The 19,735-nt window shown below is 44.6% G+C and overlaps 1 protein-coding gene across 1 annotated transcript in view; it reads left to right on the forward strand.

Moving 5' to 3' along the window:
- ADAM9 (ADAM metallopeptidase domain 9) overlaps window positions 1-19,735 on the forward strand; it is a 91,831-nt gene that overhangs the window by 20,424 nt on the left and 51,672 nt on the right. The window contains exons 2-4 of the mRNA XM_084804059.1: window positions 13,051-13,148; window positions 14,233-14,297; window positions 15,349-15,427. Of these exons, the coding sequence (XP_084660185.1) occupies window positions 13,051-13,148; window positions 14,233-14,297; window positions 15,349-15,427 (242 nt within the window). The remainder of the gene's footprint in view (window positions 1-13,050; window positions 13,149-14,232; window positions 14,298-15,348; window positions 15,428-19,735) is intronic.

Below are 19,735 nucleotides of genomic sequence, written 5' to 3' on the forward strand. Positions count from 1 at the left end.
AGGTATTGGCACACAGCTTGTTCATAATAAGCCAGGATTTACCAGAATCCTGGCTTACTGTTCTGTGCTGACTTGGCCTCTGAGGAACATATTGGAGGCTGGTGGCTCCGATGTCAGTAGGGCGGTAAATCTGCTCCGGGTTTCAGCCAGAACCAGCCAGAACTCAAAAGGAGCTATCGAAGGTGATAGCTCCTTTTGAGTTCAGACTGGTCCTGACTGAAACCCAGAGTGGATTTACTGCCCTACTGACATCGGAGCCACCAGCCTCCACTGCCCATTCTGATCCCTGAAATGGCCTTTCTTATAAGAGGGGCCATAGAAGCCCTCAGGGTGTGGTCAATGCAGCCTTGGCCAATTTATCAGACTGGGCTAGTGGATTTCCCCCTCCTGTTCCCTAAATATTGGTTTATTTTGTTTGGAAAATGTATATCTCACTCTTCAGGCGAAAGGCCCTTCGGAATGGCCGATACAAATTAAAATAATAAAACAATAGTCAAATGGGCCTTTTTATTTGTAGAAGAATCTCTTCTCTCAGGTGCACAGTTCTCTCTTGGTCTGGGCTTTTCTGAGGTGTATGTGGGGAAAACTCACCTCTCCCATTTAGCTTTTGCTGTGGGTAGGTAGTTTTATTTAGTTGGTATGGCATTAGGTTGTGGTTCTGTCCTTTAAAATCTGTTTATATGCATGTAGTCTGCCTTGAGCCTTAGAAAGGCAGCTAACATGTTTTTAAAATGTATTTGTCTATTTAAAGAAGAGCTGTGGGGGAAGAAACAGTAAATTAAATGTCCAATTAAAACATGCATGAAAGCTGGGGTAGTGGGGAGGGAGAAATCTGAAAGGCTTGGATGAACAACCCAGGGATTGAGAAAACAAACCATGGTTTGTTCAATTGTCTGCCAGACAAACTCTGGGCAGAATAACAAAGCACGGGTTAACCACAGGTTAGTGTTATGTGTGCACTAGGTCAGTGATTTAGCAAGTGAGGCTTTCCCCCACCACTTCTCTCCATTTCAGGAAAATAGTTAGAAAAATGTCCCTTGCTCTTGAAATACGTGTTAGAGGGGTCAACTGAGGGTGGGTGCCTTCTCAAAGAAGTTTATGTGAAATAAGGAATTTAATCGCAATTAAATAAGACAGAGAAGGGGTTCTAGGATGCACACTCAATTCACATGGAGGGGGGGAACAGGGAAGCCTAACAGCAGAGGTCAACAAATGCAATCAACAGGTAGCAAGCAACGGCCATAACTCTATTTCTGGTGACCTCATGTCCCTGGTTGGCCAACACGAAGGGGGAAACTCCACTCCTTCCCCATGGAGGGTGGGCAGTTAGGGATTGCCAAAAAAGAGGAAATGCGTCACCAAAGAAGAAGGCAAAAAGAGGGTAGCAATTTGCATAAACGGTGCATATGCTAACTGATATGTCGAGATGCAAATTTGGAAATCATTATTATAATTGAAGTAGAAATACAGTACATCTCACCCTGGCGTGAAAGGGGGCATAGTCATGTGGGGAACCCTGGAGGGCTGAATTGGGACCACAAGCCGGTTACATTTGGCCCGTGAGCCCACGACTCTACACTCTTGATCTAGAGGAAGGATCCCAGTTATAGCAAACAACTAGCCTGAAACTGTGAAGGATCCATTCAAAGGCTACAACCCTATGCCCACTGATTAGAGAGCAAGTCCCGTTGAACTTAGTAGGGTTAATTTCTGAGCAAGTTTGCATGGGATGATGCCGTTGGTGTAAGCACTGTTGAGTCCCATTAGTATCAGTGGGAAAGATTGGAACAGGGGCTTTAAAACTGTCTCCTACCAAAAACCGATGAGATTTAGCCATGCCTAACATTGGCTGTGGAGGAGAGGAGTAGATTGCTTGGTTGATGAATTAATTGTGAAGAAGTACTCGGTAGAATTGCAGCTCCCTGCTGAGAGCTGTGCAGTAAGTATATTTTTGTTATACTTTGTCCCACATTGTTGTGTGGGATTGGCCTGTTTCAACTTATTTCCGGATTTAATCTTTAAGAAGAAGAAGAAGAACCTTGGAGTCCTTAATGAATGTGGGGTGGGCGAGAGACAGGAAAAGTCTACTACAAGACTCCAAAGTTCATGGGAAAAATCCAAACTGCCCTTCCCTGAAATGTGTATTGCAGATGTGTTTAGATAGTAGTATGTGTTGATTTAGATTTATAGCCCTCTCTGTTTCTCCACCCCTCCTTTCTCGGGGGTAAGGAAGGACCTAGTATAACCTAGTGGCTCAGGGGTTGAGCTATAAATCTGGAAGTCCCTCTTCCAATTCTCATTTTGGCCTTTAACTCAGTAGTTGGCTTTTGGCAAGACACCATTTTTCAGCCTCAGTCTTCCACCTGCAATATGGGCATAATAATACTGATCAACCCTATAGTGTTATTGTAAGGATTCCTAGGATAATATATGTGAAATGCTAAACCAGGGGTGGGCAGAATTCAAGCTTGTGGGATCTCCTTAGGTTTTTTTTTTACTAGAACGCTGTGATCCATCAACAGGAACCTAGTGCAGAAGACATACACCTAGAATTAAAGAACTCTCAGCCCAAGAATTTGTTTTGAGTACTGGAAATGGCCCTTCTGATTACCCAATCCATTTCAGGACTATAATTTATGGTTGTGGGGAGTAATTTTGCTGTTGCAATTATTACACATATAAGAGAGCAATCCTACACCCCCCAGACAGCATCTAGGTCCCGACCTCAGAGCCAGGAAACTGCCCCCCCCCCCCTCTGAGCTGGCACGGAGAGAACCGTGCTGGCTTCCTCTCTCTGCTTGGAAAACGGAGCGCCTCTGCTGTCCTCTTGTCCTGCATTGGATACTTGGCAGCCTCCAAGTTCGGAGGCCGCTGGGTATCCGCATAGGATTGTGCCCTAAGAGTCAGAAATCCTGTTGATTTACTTCAGATCACCCAGAGAACTTCCAGTAGATCCAGAACTACCTTCTGCCCACTCCTGGTCTAAAACACTGATGCTGAGATTTTATAAGTTTGGGAACTACTTTGGTGCTTCAAAAGGGGGCGTTGAAGGGCTTTCTAAATACATAAATGCATGCAACTGCTTTTGCACCCTTGCTCTGAGTCTGGGTACAGAGGGGTTAGTTTGAGTCAGCTCCACAATGGGTTTTTTCCTTCCGCCCTGCCCAAAATCAAAATTGGGGTGACAACACAAACTTTTATTTCTGATGGCCCCTCTTAGGAAAGGCAGCGTCCTCTCCCTTTCAGGTTGTTTAAGGGTAGTGATAATAAAGATGATGGTTAGTGCCATCAATCTATCTGGTCTTCAGAATAATGCTACATGCGTTCAGCCCCAGTCCCAAGCAGTGAGACGTTGTAGGGGTCCAGCACTTACCGGGATTTGATTTCTTTAAAAGGAGGTTACTGGAGATTCATGGCATTTCTGTGATATAAGGTTTATTTATACAGGCTGAGCATAAGATGAGAGTTCACAGGATTAGCACTCCTACAAATTCCTGTTCCCATCGGATATCTAGGCTTCCTTTTCAGTTCCAGCTACAACACACTCAGAACACACTCAGACCCCTTCCCCTTTTCTAGTGAGAGAAAAAAGATGAGTCATCTCCATCCATCACTTATGCCTTTTTGGGCCATCCTAGATCCCATTGAAATGTGTCACCAGAATGTTACTGGTTGTCCATTGTCCTTTAAGAAGTATTGGACCTGTTCAGATGTGCAGGGGAAGATGGTGGTTATGGTAACTACGGAGGTAGGGGGGTAGGGAAAGAATGATGCGCGTGCCTGTCACATGACCAGGAACCATGTGGTGCCATATGGTTCCGCTAACCACTGCCCCTCCATAGTTACCTGGCAGGCTTCCCAGCATGGTTACTGAGCATCCTGTTGTCCTCCGCGGCACGAATGGGCATCCCAAATGGTCACGTGACCATACAGAAAGTCTATGGTGGCTAGAGCATTGCCTGCAGTGATAGATGCCCTAGCCAGAGACTCCGTGGTCATGGCCTGGAAGTCTTCCAGAGCCTGTTTTAACCACCAGGGAGCCTGTCAGATGACACAGTAAAGCCACCCCAGCACGCCTTTTGCAGGGGGGTGGTTAGCGGAGGTGGCTTAGTAACCATGGGGAATGTGGTTTTCTCCTCCCATACAATATGCGAAGCTGCCGTGCTTAGCAGAAATTCCCTAGCCATCATGGCTTCGTGATAAGTTTGAACAGGGCCATTGACTTGGTTTGCACGATGCGGCCCAGTTGTTGTGGGTTATTTATCCCATTGTGGGTTATTTAACCCATGATGACTTGTGGTGCATGTTGGGCACCATTTTGAATATGCAACCCCTGATCGGAGTGATTGGGGGTTGTGGCTGTGCAAACCTGGCCATCGTGGGTTATTCGAGGATTAAACTGTTTGGGGACTGCATATTCAAAATATGCACCCACACTGATAGCTTTATTTACCAAAATCATAGAGTGAAAGGTGACATAGTTGGAAAGTACCTGGAATCTCTTTATGATCACAGGCTGTAAGGGACTCCGGAAAGGTCATTCAAGCCAACCCCCAACCTGGAACAATGACATCAGTACAAAAGAAGAAACAATAGGTCCCTGCCCTGAGGTGCTTGCAATTTTAAAATCAACAGTGAAGCAGGCATCTGGACAGTGGGGAGGAGAGGTTTGGGATAGGAGAGGGCAAGGCTTGAGTGTGAACATATTCAGCAATCATACTTACAGTGCAGCACTATACATTACTCAGAAATAAGCCTCATTGTGTTCAATTGGACAGGGGTGGGCAGAAGGTAGATCAGGATCTCCTAGCAGATATCTGGGTGATTTGTAGTAGATTGTGGAAGGTTTCTGACTCCCAGTTGTTTAACAAGAGCAACAGTGGGATCTTTTCCATTTAAATTAGACTGCAAAAATTAAGGGAGCTTGGAGCAGACTTGTGCATGAAAGGACTCTGAGCTCAGTTTAGTTCTCGTCCTGAAAACAAATTGCAAGGCTGAGAACGTGCCCAGAGGCAGCCTAGTCTTTCGTTCTAAGTGCATGTCGTTTGCATCTGGCTCAAGTTGGTGCACCTGGGGGTGCTAATAAAAAAATAAAGTAGATCAGGGAAGTCTAGTGCCTGCCCACTCACGCAACATTATAGACTGGTGTATATACAGTAACTGCAGCTTTAAGCTTAGGGTGCTTCCAGATGAGGCTTTTATTGTGCAATCACCCTGCCTCATTCATGGCATTTCATGGAGCCAAACTCTTTATGGACTGTTGGGTTTTGAGGAGGGATTTGAAGGAAGGGAGGAAGGAAGGAGGAAAGAAAGAACGAACGAACGAACGAATGATGTGGAGTCAGCCAGGTATTCTGGGAGGAAGTTCCAGGCATAGGGAACAGAAAGGGAGAAAGGGCATTTCAGGCAGCTGGAGGCTTTAGGATCTGCCCATCTGGGACTCTGTCATTTTTGTGAGTGAGTGCTATTTTGCAATAATTGTTCAGCATGCATCCAACATATTCTTCAGTCAAAAAAGTTAGAGCGGATTTGTTTCCTTTTTTTATTTTTGGCAGTGCTTTGAATGATCTAAGCTTTCTTTTCCAAGTATTTGTAGCACTGCGTGTTGCTACATTTTGCTTCCCTGAAATGCTCTCTGAACAGATGTTTATTGAGAAAAGGAAGCATTGGGGGGGGGGTCTGGGAAGGAGGGCCCATACAGTCAGACCAGGGGCATGGGGATGGCTGCCTTGCATTGCCACCTGGCCAGAACTTTGCAGGAATCGGAGAACAGAAAATCAGAAAAAAGATTAAAAAATACAGCTCAGTTGTCTTTGCCATTGCTGTGCATGCATAATCACTCATAGTGCACACATAGACAATAAGGCAGCACACAGTGTATATCAGTGTACATGTGTGTGCTGTGAAATGTGTATGCGGTGAATATAAATGCATGAACACTGCCTCCATGTTGGGAGTCTTGCTCCTTAACAAGAGGCACAACCTGTTTTGCTGGGTTTATCCAGTGAAGGTAACCTGGCCTCCAGCAAATATGTCCTTCATAAAGGAACAACACTCTGCACATGCTCAGGAACACTGTCATTTTTAAAGAAGTGTTGGTCTGCACATGCCTAGAGGCACTTAATCCAAGGTCCCAGAGTTATTGAAAACAGAAGTTGGTAAACCCTAGTGGCATTGACCTCATCAAGGGAAGCGATCTCCCCAGACAGTACTATTTTGCTCAAAACCACAATTCCAAATTTGGGTAGGATGTTCTCTAACCTAAAATTGCCATTTCCTCCCCTTTTTCTTTCTGGCAGGGCTCCTGTGCCCGCTTAGAAATGCCTGACAGGAAGAAATTTATTTCTTTGTTTTTAGATTTTAACTGTTCTTTATTTTGTTTTCATTATAACACATGTACATTATATGTCTGTACAGCTTTGTTCAACAAATGCATAATAAATTGTACAACAATTTACAAGTTATCCACGCTATTAACAATGACAAGGTGTACATATTTTATTCTTAAGAACAAATATCTAACCTAAACCCAACTTTCGCTGCGATTGTTTGTTTGACAGCATGCATTACAATTTCTTAATACATATACTGTACCTTCTTATTTGTTATTTTAATCATGCATAGTACCTTCTTGTGTTCTGTGATAGCCACAGAGTTTTGTAGTGGGAACGCTCCATCCTTTCTCTGCATTTGTATAAACAATAAAGACAGGAAGAAATTTAGCAGGTGAAGGAAGGTTTTCCTGGCATAGGGATGAAACGATGGGGAAATTTCTCCTCTTCATTTTCTGTCTGCCAAACAGCTCTTACAGGCACAGGAGCCCTATTGCCACCGCCACCACACACAAGAAGACAACTCAGAGGGGGAGCCAAGTTTGTTGGTTTTGCTGCTACCGATGAGGGATAAAACTCGAGCTGCTTGTTATGACTCAAATCTGTACCAGATTGCAAGCTTTGTTTTGTCTTTTCGCATGAAAATCCATACGTATTTTGGTGCATATTTTCCCAAATGTATGCATCAGTTGTGCGCATTTTTGAAATGTACACATTCTTCTCCCGTTCATTAAAGTGTAATTGTGCACATTTTTCAGAAGTGCACATTTTTCAGATGTACACATTTTTTCATGCACATTTATTTTGGTCCACAAATCACACTGCAAGCTTGGAAATGTACGGACTTTGGCCGCAGATTATGTCCGAGTCTGTGTTCAGTCTGGAAGGTGCGAACTCGGTAAATCCTGATCAAAAACAAACTAAAACAAACTTCACATATATCCCTGCTAATGATTGGGCAGCACTCAGATGCAAAGCTAGCCCTGATTTAGCATTCTGAGCATGAGCTTTCTGGAGCCTTAGGCTTGTGTGCACCCTCATCCGTTGTTGTGTGGAGAGCAAAAGCTTCTGTGGCTGATTTGCAGCAAACCATAGTTTGCTTTTTTGGCAGAACCCGGGAAACCGTAGTGGGGTGGATTTGGATGAAATGGCATACTGTGGTTTGCCCCTAACTGTGATGGGAAGCTTTCTGTCGCTAGGGATGTCAGAGAATTCCGCGACGGATCTCGGTGAGGCCAAATGCCAGTGCATTCGGCCCCCTGAAAACCGTCGCAGAACGAAGCCCCCGCCCCCAACCCACGAAAGGCACGTGGGACGAAGTGCCTGCTGCCCCCACCCCACGAAAGGCGCACGAAATGGAGCACTTACCTGCTCCCGTCTGCGCTGCTGTGCGAATGGCGGCTGTCCTGCGGCCGCCATTCGCGTCTACCTCTTCATCCGTGATAGGTTACGTAAATACTTACGTAGCCTATCATGGCTAACCTAGGGACGCCACTTGCATCCCTGCGGAGGCCGTGATAGGCTATGTAAGTATTTATGTAGCCTATCACAACGGGGGGGGGGGAACCCCAGCGTACGCAAATGGCCATTTGCTACCGCCATTTGCGTACGCTGGGGTTTTCCCCCTGCCATGATAGGCTATGTAAATTTTTACGTAGCCTATCAAGGCGAAAGAAAGGGACGAAAATGATGGCGGCTACGACAGCCACCATTTGCGTCCCTGCAGGGCTGCCCAGCAGCTGGATGTCTGGCTGCGGGTGGCTGGCCGGAGCTGGCCGGCGGCTCTGCGGCTTGACCGCGGAGCAGAGCCAGCCAGCCAGGATTCCGGGGGAAGGCACAGAGTGCCTCCCCGCCAGCCAGGATTCCGGGGGGAGAGACGGAGCGCCTCCCTCCTCCAGCGGAACCTGGCGGAGCCAGGTAAGCGGGGTTTCGTACACCCCTATCTGTCACAGACGGCTGCTTTATACCAGGTCAGACTATTTGTCTATTTAGCCCAAATTGCCTATTCTGGTAGGAGCTCTCCATCGTCTCAGAGAAAGGTCGTTCCCATCACCTGATCTTTCTAACTGGAGATGCCAGGGATTGAACTTTGGACCTTCTGTATGTGCTGAACCACAGGGTTAGGGTCCGTTGGTGAGCAGAAGGTAGTGCACAAACCCAAGATACATGCCCATAATGATACAATTATAGAATCATAAGAGTTGGAAAGTTATTTATTATTTATTTTTCTTTATTTAAAAGATTTATAAGCCACCTTTTATAGTAAACTGTCCCAAAGCAGCGTACAAGATAATTTAAAATTGTGGGACAATAAACAAAGATAAAAGCGATAATAAATTCCAAATTAACAATATAAACTAAGTAGTACCATATACACCATGGCCCCCAATAATGTCTAATTCATTTACAGGCCAAAGTAAATGGGTAAGACTTTAGAACCCAGTTATTGTGGCATAAGCTTTCATGAGCCAGAGTCCACTTGGTCAGATACGTGAAGCATTATCCTCAGTGGGCCCAGGGGAATGTTATTAGAAAGAGAAGCTGGAAAATCCGGCAGTGCAACAGATTAGAGTGTGTGTCATTACTGAGCAGATCACAAATGCAGACGAGACCCATTTAAAAGAGAAAAACATCCAATTGGATTGGGTGTGGACCAGTCCCATTTGGTAATAAATTGGCTCACAAAGACAATAAGCATCTAATGAGAGACAATTACTACTATTTGTAGTGAGTGAGCCTAGAGATGTAAAATTTCTGGAAATTTTGTGGCCATGGGAAAAAACTGTTTTTTTCAGGGGAGGGGGGGTCGGGAAAAAATGGAAATTTTGGGGAAAATAAGCAATACCTATTTTTGGTTCATTTTGAAAAGTTGTCTCTACTGGTAGTGTCAATCCCATGCATATGCCATAGGAACCAGGCTATTGAGTTTCTTTTAGGTAGAAAGGTTTTATTCTAGTGGCAGCAGTTAAAAGGTTTTATAGCTGAGGCAGCATTCCCTAGTGGTGAGGTCTAATTGAGAAGTTTATTAAAAACCGTGGCTGTGAGTTCTATAGACCGAAGCCTCAAAGTTAATGTAAAAGAAAGAAACATAGATGGGATAACCTGCATGCTGTTCCGTCACATCTGGTAGCTGGATGACCTACAGTGTTTTTTTTCACATGCGGGTTTTAGATTAGAACTACATTAGATTAGAACTACATTAACTGACTGCTGCAACATCTAGCAAGAACGAGCCCACAAACACAGGACTCTATAGCACAAAACCCAAGCTGTCGAAAATGCACATTTATTTCCATCATTATGATATAGTGACTCTACTCACATGTTGGAAAACTGAGCATAAATGTCTATCAGTAAAAGTTACTTTAGATCAATAATTTTAATAAGGAATTGAAAGTAATAACTATGCTGGAACTCTTACAGAGAAGATTTAAGAAAACCACATTTATCCCCATTGCTTCATTATTTCTAGACATTTTACATCTGTGGTCTTTCTATAAAAGTGTTCTTATCAACATAGTTTTTAGAAATCATTTTGGTGGGAGTAAAGGTTGGGTAACGATATATAAGCACCTTGTTTTAAGTTATAAAAATATTTCGTAACACAAAGCTGTTCAGTTCTTTCAGAAAAAATAATAAAAACGGTCCTTGGGGAAAAAACAAAAAAATCCATCCCCCCCCCCTTCCGAATTTTCCATTTTTCCCCCCAGGCCTTCACATCTCTAAGTAAGCCACTCACAGTCTCTGTTGAGGCCAAGTCTAATAGCATCAAATCTGTATTTGAATTCCACTTCTGCAGCTTCTTGTGGGGTACTCCCTTTTTGCTGAAGTATGGCAACGTTTACACCTGCAGAATGTCAAGGGGATTAAAATCTTCTTTCTGAAATTCAATTAACATGTACATTTTTGTAATGTAAATAGCTGGTGGAGGGTAGGGGTGGGGGCGAGCAGTATTAGGACCAAGCTGGAGGTGTTACCTGTGGGTGGGGGCTGCTGCATAATGAAGATGTTGGGTGTATTTAAGTATTTCTGTGACTCCCAGAGCCTCTTTTTTTACAGTCCATCGGTTGATTTGGGATTATAGAGAAACCTTGAGGACCTCTACAAGGTGGCCCCTTGTTCTATTGTTCCTTCGTCCTCCAATACCTGTTGAAGTTGGCATAGCCTGCAATGCAGTGGAACTGCATAATTGAAGCAGTGTTCATCAGATGTTGCAATCCTTGAAATTACAAGATAAATAAAGATTTCAAGATAAATTAAAGAATATGCTTGTGGCTAGTTCTATTTTGTATTGTGCGTTTAAAGCACCCAAACTTCGCTGCGGACAAGTAGGCTCTGAATCCGAGAAGGATACTGTCAGACACTAAGTAATAATGTATGAAAAATAAATGAATGACAGAACACGAATCTAACACTGTTAAATAAACATTTCAGCTTTCAGCTTCCTTGGTGGCATGACACAGTTGAGATTTCAAAGTTTTAAAAACACTCAGGATGGAATAATTCTAAGGAGTGTGGCAAATGCAAGAGAGTTGTTTCTTTTTAAAAAGCCAAATCAAAGCTCCCGCGCTTTTGCATCCAAGAACTGAGGAATTGCTAGACATGTGCTGATTTTGCATAATGTTGCTGCCAAGTTCCAGGTTCCAGAACTAAGGTGAGAGAAGGGAGTGGAAGGCAGGATGATAGAAAACATACTGAAATTTCTAGTTTGTGATGATTTATTTTTATTTCCCTCCTTCCTTCCAGAGAGCTCAAGCAATGGTCCTGCCCCCCCCCCCATTTAATCCTCACGAGAACCCTGTGAAGTAGGATAGGTTGAGTGCTGTTGACTGGCCAAAGTGAGTGTTGTGGCTGAGTAGTGATTTGAACCTGAGTCTCTCCAACCCTAGTCCAACACTCTAACCACTACACAGTCACTGGCTTTCTACAAGCCAGATGGGTGGTTGGGTGGACAGGGTATAGTGACTCTGTCAGATATTTTCCATTGACCATCCATAGTTTTGACAGTAGCACAATATCGTTAAGAATATTTCCTCAAATACCTGCTGCTCCTCAAATATCATTTCATCATGTCCGGGGAAAGCATCACTGAGCATTTGTCAGGGCTCTTCCTGTGCTCTCTGTTGCAATGAGCAACACTTTGGTTTTCTTCCTCTTCTTATTGTTTCCCCTTCATTGCAAACAAGCCAGCCTGAGAATCTGTTGTGTGATTTGGAAAGGCTTGTAAGCTGCAAGGAAATGTGGAACGCCACTCTTCCAGGAATTAGTACGACTAAACCATTCCTGCTCCATCCGCATCCTAGTTCCTGTCCAGGCCAGGATTTAAGGCTAGCACTCACTTGGTGAGCTTATGCATTCCGTTGCCCTGAGCTGTCCAAATCTGTTGTGCTCAGACCCCTTTCCCAGTCTCCTATCACCACAACTAATGTGCATCCCTTCCAGGGAACGGTCTCATAAGAAATTAGACCTCACTGTGCTGCTCTGTTTAATCCTATCTTTTATATATCTTTTTCAGCAACTGGATTGCTAGTGCCAGTGCCAGAGGGTAGCATGGTTGGGCATTTGCTGCTGCTCTAAGTCTTCTGAAAACCCGCTCCTGTGCTCATGTTGCAGAAGGCACCTAAGGCACAGACCCAGGAACATTTTGCAAATGAGAACAGGATATACTTGGAACATCGGGGTTTTCACACCAAGGATCACTGCCTGAGCTGTGATAATGTCGCACATTATTGAAAGCTCTTTGCTGCTTGCTGTATGGCAGCCTTCCCGAAACATGGCTGGCTGGGGGAAGTTGTGGTCCAACACATCTGGAGGGCACCAGGTTGGGGAAGGCCACCGTACGGTATACTAATTTATTCTGCAGCAAGGCTGTCTGCTGGTGATTTAAGAGCCAAGAGGGCAGTTGTTCTTTTGGTTAAAGATCTACTAGAAAAACATTCTCCAAGGGAGGTTCAGAGGATGGCAACAAGGGAGAGGGCCTTTTTGGTGGTGGCTCCCTGCTTGTGAGTCTCTGGAAAATATACACAGGGAAAAGTGGAATGGAATGGGGGACAATATGCTAAATGTTATGTACTAGTATAAAATATGTAAATTGTTGCGAACCCTCCTACGGAATAATTTGCATATTTTTCCGTATAACGGAAAAAAACCTCCTAATCCATCTCTGAATGGACGCTGGAACGAATGACACCACACAATCCACGAAACACACACAGGACAGATTTCGCAAAATCTGGACAACCCCACTCCCAGGCATTTGACAGCATATGATAAAATTGTAACCAGTTGCAGGATGTTTATTGTTGAATGTTTTAAATTGTTTTGTATGTAAATGGTTTTTTTTTTAATACTATGTTTTATATAGTATTTTTAAGGTACTATTTTAAGGTACCCAGAGAGCTTTGGCTATTGGGCGGTATAGAAATGTAATAAATCATCATCATCCTATAAGACATTATTAATCATTCACAGTATACCTCAGCAGCTGGAGGGTGTGAACTGACAGGCTGTACAGTGGATGTGGTGCCTTCATGTTAGTGCACGGGCCTTTACATCAGGGGCAGGGAACATTTTTTGACCCGAGGACCAAATTGGCTCCCAGCAAGCATATCAGGGGCTGCATGCCAGCACTGGCCGTGGCCACTCCACTCCTGGCACGTGGCCCCTTAGTCAACTCAACTGTGCCTTAATCCTTTAATATTTTATTTTAACTCTCTAGGTTTTCAGCCATTATCTCATCTGTCTTCCTATGAAATCACTATCCCCAAGAGGATAACACGAGACCGCCGAGCCGTGTTCAATTCCAAGTCAGCACAGGTATTTCAGCTGGCCGTTCTTCTGTGATATGTTGCTTCATGCTTTGTGTACGGAGCAGCCTCGCTGTGTTCTGTGTAAACATACCTGTTCCCTTCCAGAGCTGTGTATGTGTGGGTAGTTCTGCAAGTTTGTAGCAAAAGCTGGTTGTGGGTAGCACCAGTAGGCTAGTGTCTGTGAAATCAGCGAGACACAGTGCTGGCCCAAGATGCTTGGGCCAGCATCCAAGAAGTACAACCAAGAAGTACAGCAAATGGCACCCCTTCTCCACAAGCCATGGTACATAGTATGCAAGTCAGGTCAAGTTATTTTGGCACCTGAGGCAGAGAATCCCCCTCCCTGGCAGTAAAAATACAACAACAATAAATTAACTATCCAGTAATTTACTGCCCTTTCATAAATGTTTTAAAATAATAATACTTGCACTTAGGATGAGGGTCAAGACAAATAGTTTTGCCTTGATAGAATATGCATCTTTTAAAATCCAAATGGCAAAGTTGGGCTTTTACTCCAGGTGAAGAACCTGTTGTATCTTCTGTCAGCATTTGTTCATCTAAATATTTATACCCTACCTTTCCACACCATTTAAGGTGCCTTGGAGTACAAAATAACAGTTCAAAACAATCTAACAACATGAATAAACACACACACACATATACAATCACACAGGAGCAATTAGCAGAACAAAAATATCAGAAGTGGCAAATGTCTGGATAGCTTTACACAAAGACATCTAAAAAGCACTGTTTTTATCTGGTGTTGGAAAGCAGGGAGAGAGATCAGATGGATTTTCCAGGTCACTGAGTTACACAGCCTGGATGCCACTATCAAGATGGCCCTGCACTGCTTTCTCATCCACCACAACTCAGATGTTTGTCTTCACACTTAGGGAGATGTATGCTTGGGCCTTGAAGATGTAGATTCAAATCCTAAGATGTACTCCTGAGTCCTAGAGGAGTATTGGATAGGATTGGGGGGAAAGCCACTTTGACTGATTGGAGATCAGTTGATCATTGATAAAACACAGACAATTTGTTCACGATACCTGGAGAAGTTGCTGGTAATGTTTTCTCCTTCTTCTCTTGAGGACAACATATCGTATGTCATTGAAGTGGAAGGAAGGGAGCATACGCTTCATCTAGAAAAAAACAAGTAAGTGCCTCCTTTTTCTGCAGCAGTGTGCTGATTTCCTTCTTCCTGCTTATTCTGGGCTTTGTGAAATTGGCTCCGTTGGCCCTTTCTCTGATCCAGAAAGCAACCTTCAAAGTGGTTAATGTACAGGTTGCATGAGACCCATCCAAGAAAATAACCAAGCAACGTTTTCTCTGCCCATCTTCTCTGCTTCCCTCCCCAGCGCTTCCAAAGCATTTTTGATTTGGCTGTTTTAATAACAAGCTGCCTTTCCTCTGGTAAAGGAAGCAACTTTCCCGGAAGGCTGTTAATCTTCATTAACTGCTCTCTAATGCATGCAGTTTGTGTTGGGCCATTTTGTTTTAACATACTTTATGAAAAATGGAAAAATGCATATATACTTATATGAAATATATTGATACTCCTCCAGTAGCAGCTTCTCTCATCCTCCCATCCCACCTTTTCATCCCCAGTTTCCAAAGCTTTACTTTTCCCCTAATCTTCCTTCTTCAGGACTGTTTATGTTCTGGCTTGGGGGGGAAAGTAAGCCAGGGTTGGCCCCAGATGTTGGGGGTCTTGGGAAGGCACCCCTCACTCAGCCTACTCTGTCACTGCCACCATCACCAGCTGCCCCTGTCCCTGTTCCTCATCATTTCTGCTCGCTTGCCAAGCAGAGAGCCAGTGAGCAAGCAGTCAGTAGCCGCTACCACGACTCCTTCTCACCACTGCTGCTGTTTGCCTGTTTGCTTTTTTGCTCACTTCCTCTGGGACAGAGCAAGAGGTGGGTGAACAAGCAGCTTGCAATGCTAAAGAGAAGGAGCAGATTGAGGGGGCTTTTGTCAGTGGGCCCTTAACAGGTGTCTGACCATGCGGACTCCTGATTTCAGTCCTGACTGGGGGTTGGGCACTTTACTAGTCTGTGGCTTTGTCTGCCGTTTTTCCACCTCACATTGTCACTCAGCTCTTCTGGTTCTCCTTTCTTTGGATTAGTTCTATTTTTACTTGATTTTAAAAGTAGATATTTTCTTATGTTGTATTTCATCCCTCTCTCTGACCCCCCGAATCCTTTCAGAGAACTTTTGCCCAAAGACTTCACAGTTTATACATATAATGAAGATGGAATGCTGCATTCTGAAATTCCAGATCTTCAGGTATGTTTCACTTACCCCTGTCTCTGATATAGAAAAATGGTTTCTGGGAAGCCTCCCTCTCTCTGTTGCTGAGAAGTGTCCTGAGGGCCCATTCAAACATCCATTCCTGGATTGTTGTAACATGCCAGGCTGTGGAAGCGGGGTTAGGACTTGCATGTGTGGGTGGTCTCCCATGAACCCCTCCCTGAATATAGAAAAATACCATGTCACCATGCTCCTGATGTGGATCAGGCCCTCTGCCAGTTCCCTACTGAACCCCAGCTCTGGACTGCTAGCTGCTCTCAAAGGTGCTGTTTTTACACAGGGCTGGGCCAAGACATTTTACTAGATTAGAAGAGCAACTGGCATCCCTCCATGTCAAGGTATATAACTTGGCCCACATAAGGTGGGCCAAGTTATTTTATTTTGGCACCTGAGGCAAAACAAAAAAATCAGATAAGTGCCTCTCCCTGAGAGTAAAAATATAGTAAACAAACTAAATAACAGATTTTCCCCTTTTCTAAACACAACATCATTTGCCCGAGGTATCTGCCTCACTCTGCCTAATGGTAGAGCTGGCCATTTGTTTACTTCAAACAGTGCCTTCGGGAGCAAAAAGCAGCCATGGGGGATTTTTTTTTTGCGGGGAAACAATGCAGCCCCCCTACCCCATCCAGAGTGGGTGGGTGTTTTCGGACTGGAGCCCTGCATGGCTGCTTTTCCTTCAAAATAAAAGTAGCCAGCTTAAAGATGCTTTTAAAAGCGTGAATAATATCACGTGCACTTTGGCCCTGATGTGTCCAAGTTTCCAAACCCTTTGTAGAATTCTGTATGCAGATAATCAGCAGCAGCTCTGATACCATGTGTGTGCTGGTTCCGATCCGGATTGTGGCCCTACTCACTTATTTGTGAAAATAAAGAGGGGGTCAGCTACATATTTAGTGTATTGTGGATTTAACCCTTCGATTGGGGCCTAGTCTAGTAGGCTACCTGGGATTGTGGTGTGGTCAGGCCTCAGTGTCCTCTTTAGACAGAGGAAGCATTAACATTATTATTTATTATTATGTTATTTATTTGAACTACTTATTCACTGTTTGATACCATAAGATCTCTAAGCAGTTCACATAATAAATGCATATAATACAATATAAAAACCAATATAAAATAAAAAATACATTAAAACATTGCAGAAACAACACAACAGAGCAGTGTAACGACATGTCAAGGAAATTCTGAGTAAACAGGTGCATCTTCAAGAGGAGTCTAAAGTTCACTGCCGTTTCTGACTTTCGCACAACACGTGGGAGAGCATTCCAGAGGGTGGGTGCCATTACTGAGAAGGCCTGCTTACATGCCATGATTTGACAACATGTTGTTGATCCTGGGATGACCAAGAAATCCTCCTCGGAATATCTCGGAGGTCCATTCAGTACGTATAGGGGAAAACTATTTGCTAGGTATCCTGGTCCCAAGTTGTTTATGGCTTTGAATGTCAGCAACAAAACTGTGAACTTGGTGTGGCAGGTAATAGTGCAACACCAGCTCCTGCGATTGGCAGACAGCATGAAGCCTGTGGATTGGCTAGGCCTGCTATAAATACTGGGAGCCTGGCATTGCCTGGGCAACTGCACGTCTCAAGGTTCACAGGATGGAGGTCTGGATTGAGCAGTGGCTGCCCATAGTCCCAGTGGAGCCTAACAGTGGGCACCCTTCTGGGTGGCAGAGAGGGGATAAGACGGTGGGGCACAATGTTCCTTTACCCTCTGGTGCTTTAGTTTGTATTGCTTGCTGTTTTACTGTATAGGTTTATATTATTTTGTTCTGTTACCTTTTTTCTATTTTCATTGTAAAGATGCCCTGGGAAAGTTTGTTTGAAGGGCAGGTTATAAGCCCCTTAAATAAATAATGCTCCCCAACATCTCAGGCAGGGATCTTTCCCTGGCCTCCTGCCTGAGATCCTTTTAACTGGGGATGCCAAGGATTGGCTTTCTATTGGCTAAATATGTGCTCTGTCACTGAGCTCGGGCCCCTTGTTGTGAAAGCACTTCCCATTCTATGCATCATCCTTCCACCAACCCGGAGCCCTCTAGATGTGTTGGACTACAATCTCCGTCATCCCCAGTCACCTGGCTGGGGATGATGGGGGCTGTAATCCAGCACACCTGGAAGGCTCCTGGTTGGGGAAGGCTCTGTGTAAAGCAGTTCCTACTCCTACCCTCTTTGTATTTTCAAAGGACTCCGTCATCCTGCTGGCTTGCAAACATGCCTTGCTGTAAGACATTCATTAGGGTGGGGAAGAGAAGCACTCTCAATGCTTTCTGGTGTCTTTCCCAGCAGGTTCTTCCCATATATTTGTGGCTGCTGCTTGACATTGTTGTGGTTGTAGAGAGAGAAGTCAACTTTCATTATGGTTCCCACCCCCACCTCCATCAGTAGACTCTTGCTCAGCTCTGCAGGTGAACAAGCAGATGCAAACAAAAACTTCCGCAGTGCCAAAGTGCTTTTCCCTTTCTGCCGGCAGGGAAAACAGATGGCTGCTTTGTGGGCAGCCTTTTGCTCTGTTCTGTGTGGCACTGTAACTCATGAAGGCATACGGAGAACCCCGCAAGATCAGGCTAAAGGTCCAGCAAGTCCAGGATCCATATTCCTACAGTGGCCAACCAGAGGCATCCAAGAAGCCCACAAGCAGAGAATTAAGGCTGGAGCCCCCCTCCCCCCCGGCATGTTATTGTTTCTCAGCAACTGGCATTTACTGACATAAATAAATAAATATTTATTTATTTATTTATTATTAAATTTATATCCCTCCTTTTCCTCCAAGGAGCCCATGGCAGTGTACACGATCCTCCTGCTCTCCATTTTATCCTCACAACAACCTTGTGAAGTAGTTTAGGCTGAGAGTCAGTGAGTGGCCACCCAGTGAGCTTCATGGCCGAGTGAGGGACTTGAAACTGGGTCTCCCAAGTCCCAATTCAACACTCTAACATAGCCTTCCCCAACTTAGTGCCCTCCAGAAGTGTTGGACTACAACTCCCAGCATGCCCCAGCTGCCTGCTGTAACCACTACACCACACTATTTATCTCTTTGATGATTGTTGCCAAATATCCTCTGATCAGCCTCTCCTTCTACATCAGGGGTGTGGAACCTGTGGCCCTCCAGATGTTGCTGAACTCCAACTCCCATAAGCTCCAGTCAGCATGACCAATGGTCAGGGTTTATGGGAATTGTAGTCCAGTAAAAATAATAATCTGGAGGTGCTCAGGTTCCCCACCCCTCTTCTACATGAAGTTGCATGATCACCTTTTGAAAACTATTTAAGACAGTGGCTAGTGCTACATCTTCTGGGAGCGAATACCACAAATTAATTAATGAGCTGGAAAGCAGTAAGTTGGTTTTGGTTATGTGTGCTGGTATTTCAGGAGCTGGCACGAATCATCTGCTTGTGTGTCTTTGTTCCCCTTTGTACCTAACGGAGCTGTTTCTACATGCATGCCTTCCTGGAAATAACTCTGGAAACAGTCCTGCAGAGGCAAAAGCTACGCGGCAGTTTGGCCAGAGAGAGGGATGTCTCGCTATGGCTCTTACAAAGGCTGTATATATATCTTAGTGACATATGAAACAATCCTGTGTACATTTACTTCTGAGTAATTCCCCCTGAATTTGGCACAACTAATTTCCGTGTGCACAGGGCTTCATTCTTAGCGAGTAATCCCCCAACTCCCAGTACTCCATAGTTCCCCCCCCCAATACACTGTTGGTGGCTGTCCTTTCCCCTCCACCCCCTCCAGGTGACCTACAAATGTCCCGTGGCAGCAGTCATTGCTGATAGAAATGTATGCACTAGGAGAGTGCCGTGATGTGCAGGTTGCGAAATATCTGATTTATTTGCCCTATGGAGGCATTCAGCCTGCACATGCGAGGGTTAACAGTGTGGGAAGCCAAGGGCATGCATGCAGATCTCACCTCGGTTGTAAGAGTGTTCAGCTGAATGAGCTTATCAACTTCCCTGCAATTGCGAACCTTGATAGGGCAGGTTTCTGGGTCATGGGGAGGTTTTTAAGCATGTTGTAAGCATGTACAAGCCCCTTGCAGACCGTAGTGCTAAACGTGCGAAGGTCTTTAGAAGTTCTCTTACTGCCAGGGATGTTGAGGGCAGGGCTTGCTTGCATGCATGCTCTTATCCTCACCACACTTTTAGCCCTCATGTATGCCGCCTAGATCTCGGCATAGGGCAGTTGTCTGTCTGACTGTCTTAAAGAATCATCAACCCAAGAGATTTTTAAAAGTTAACAGTATACATCAATATATAAAGCAGCCATAAGTAAAAC

Source organism: Heloderma suspectum, chromosome 6 (genome assembly GCF_057233095.1).
Source record: "Heloderma suspectum isolate Gila_16-S chromosome 6, 16-S_ref, whole genome shotgun sequence".
Lineage (NCBI taxonomy): Eukaryota > Metazoa > Chordata > Lepidosauria > Squamata > Helodermatidae > Heloderma > Heloderma suspectum.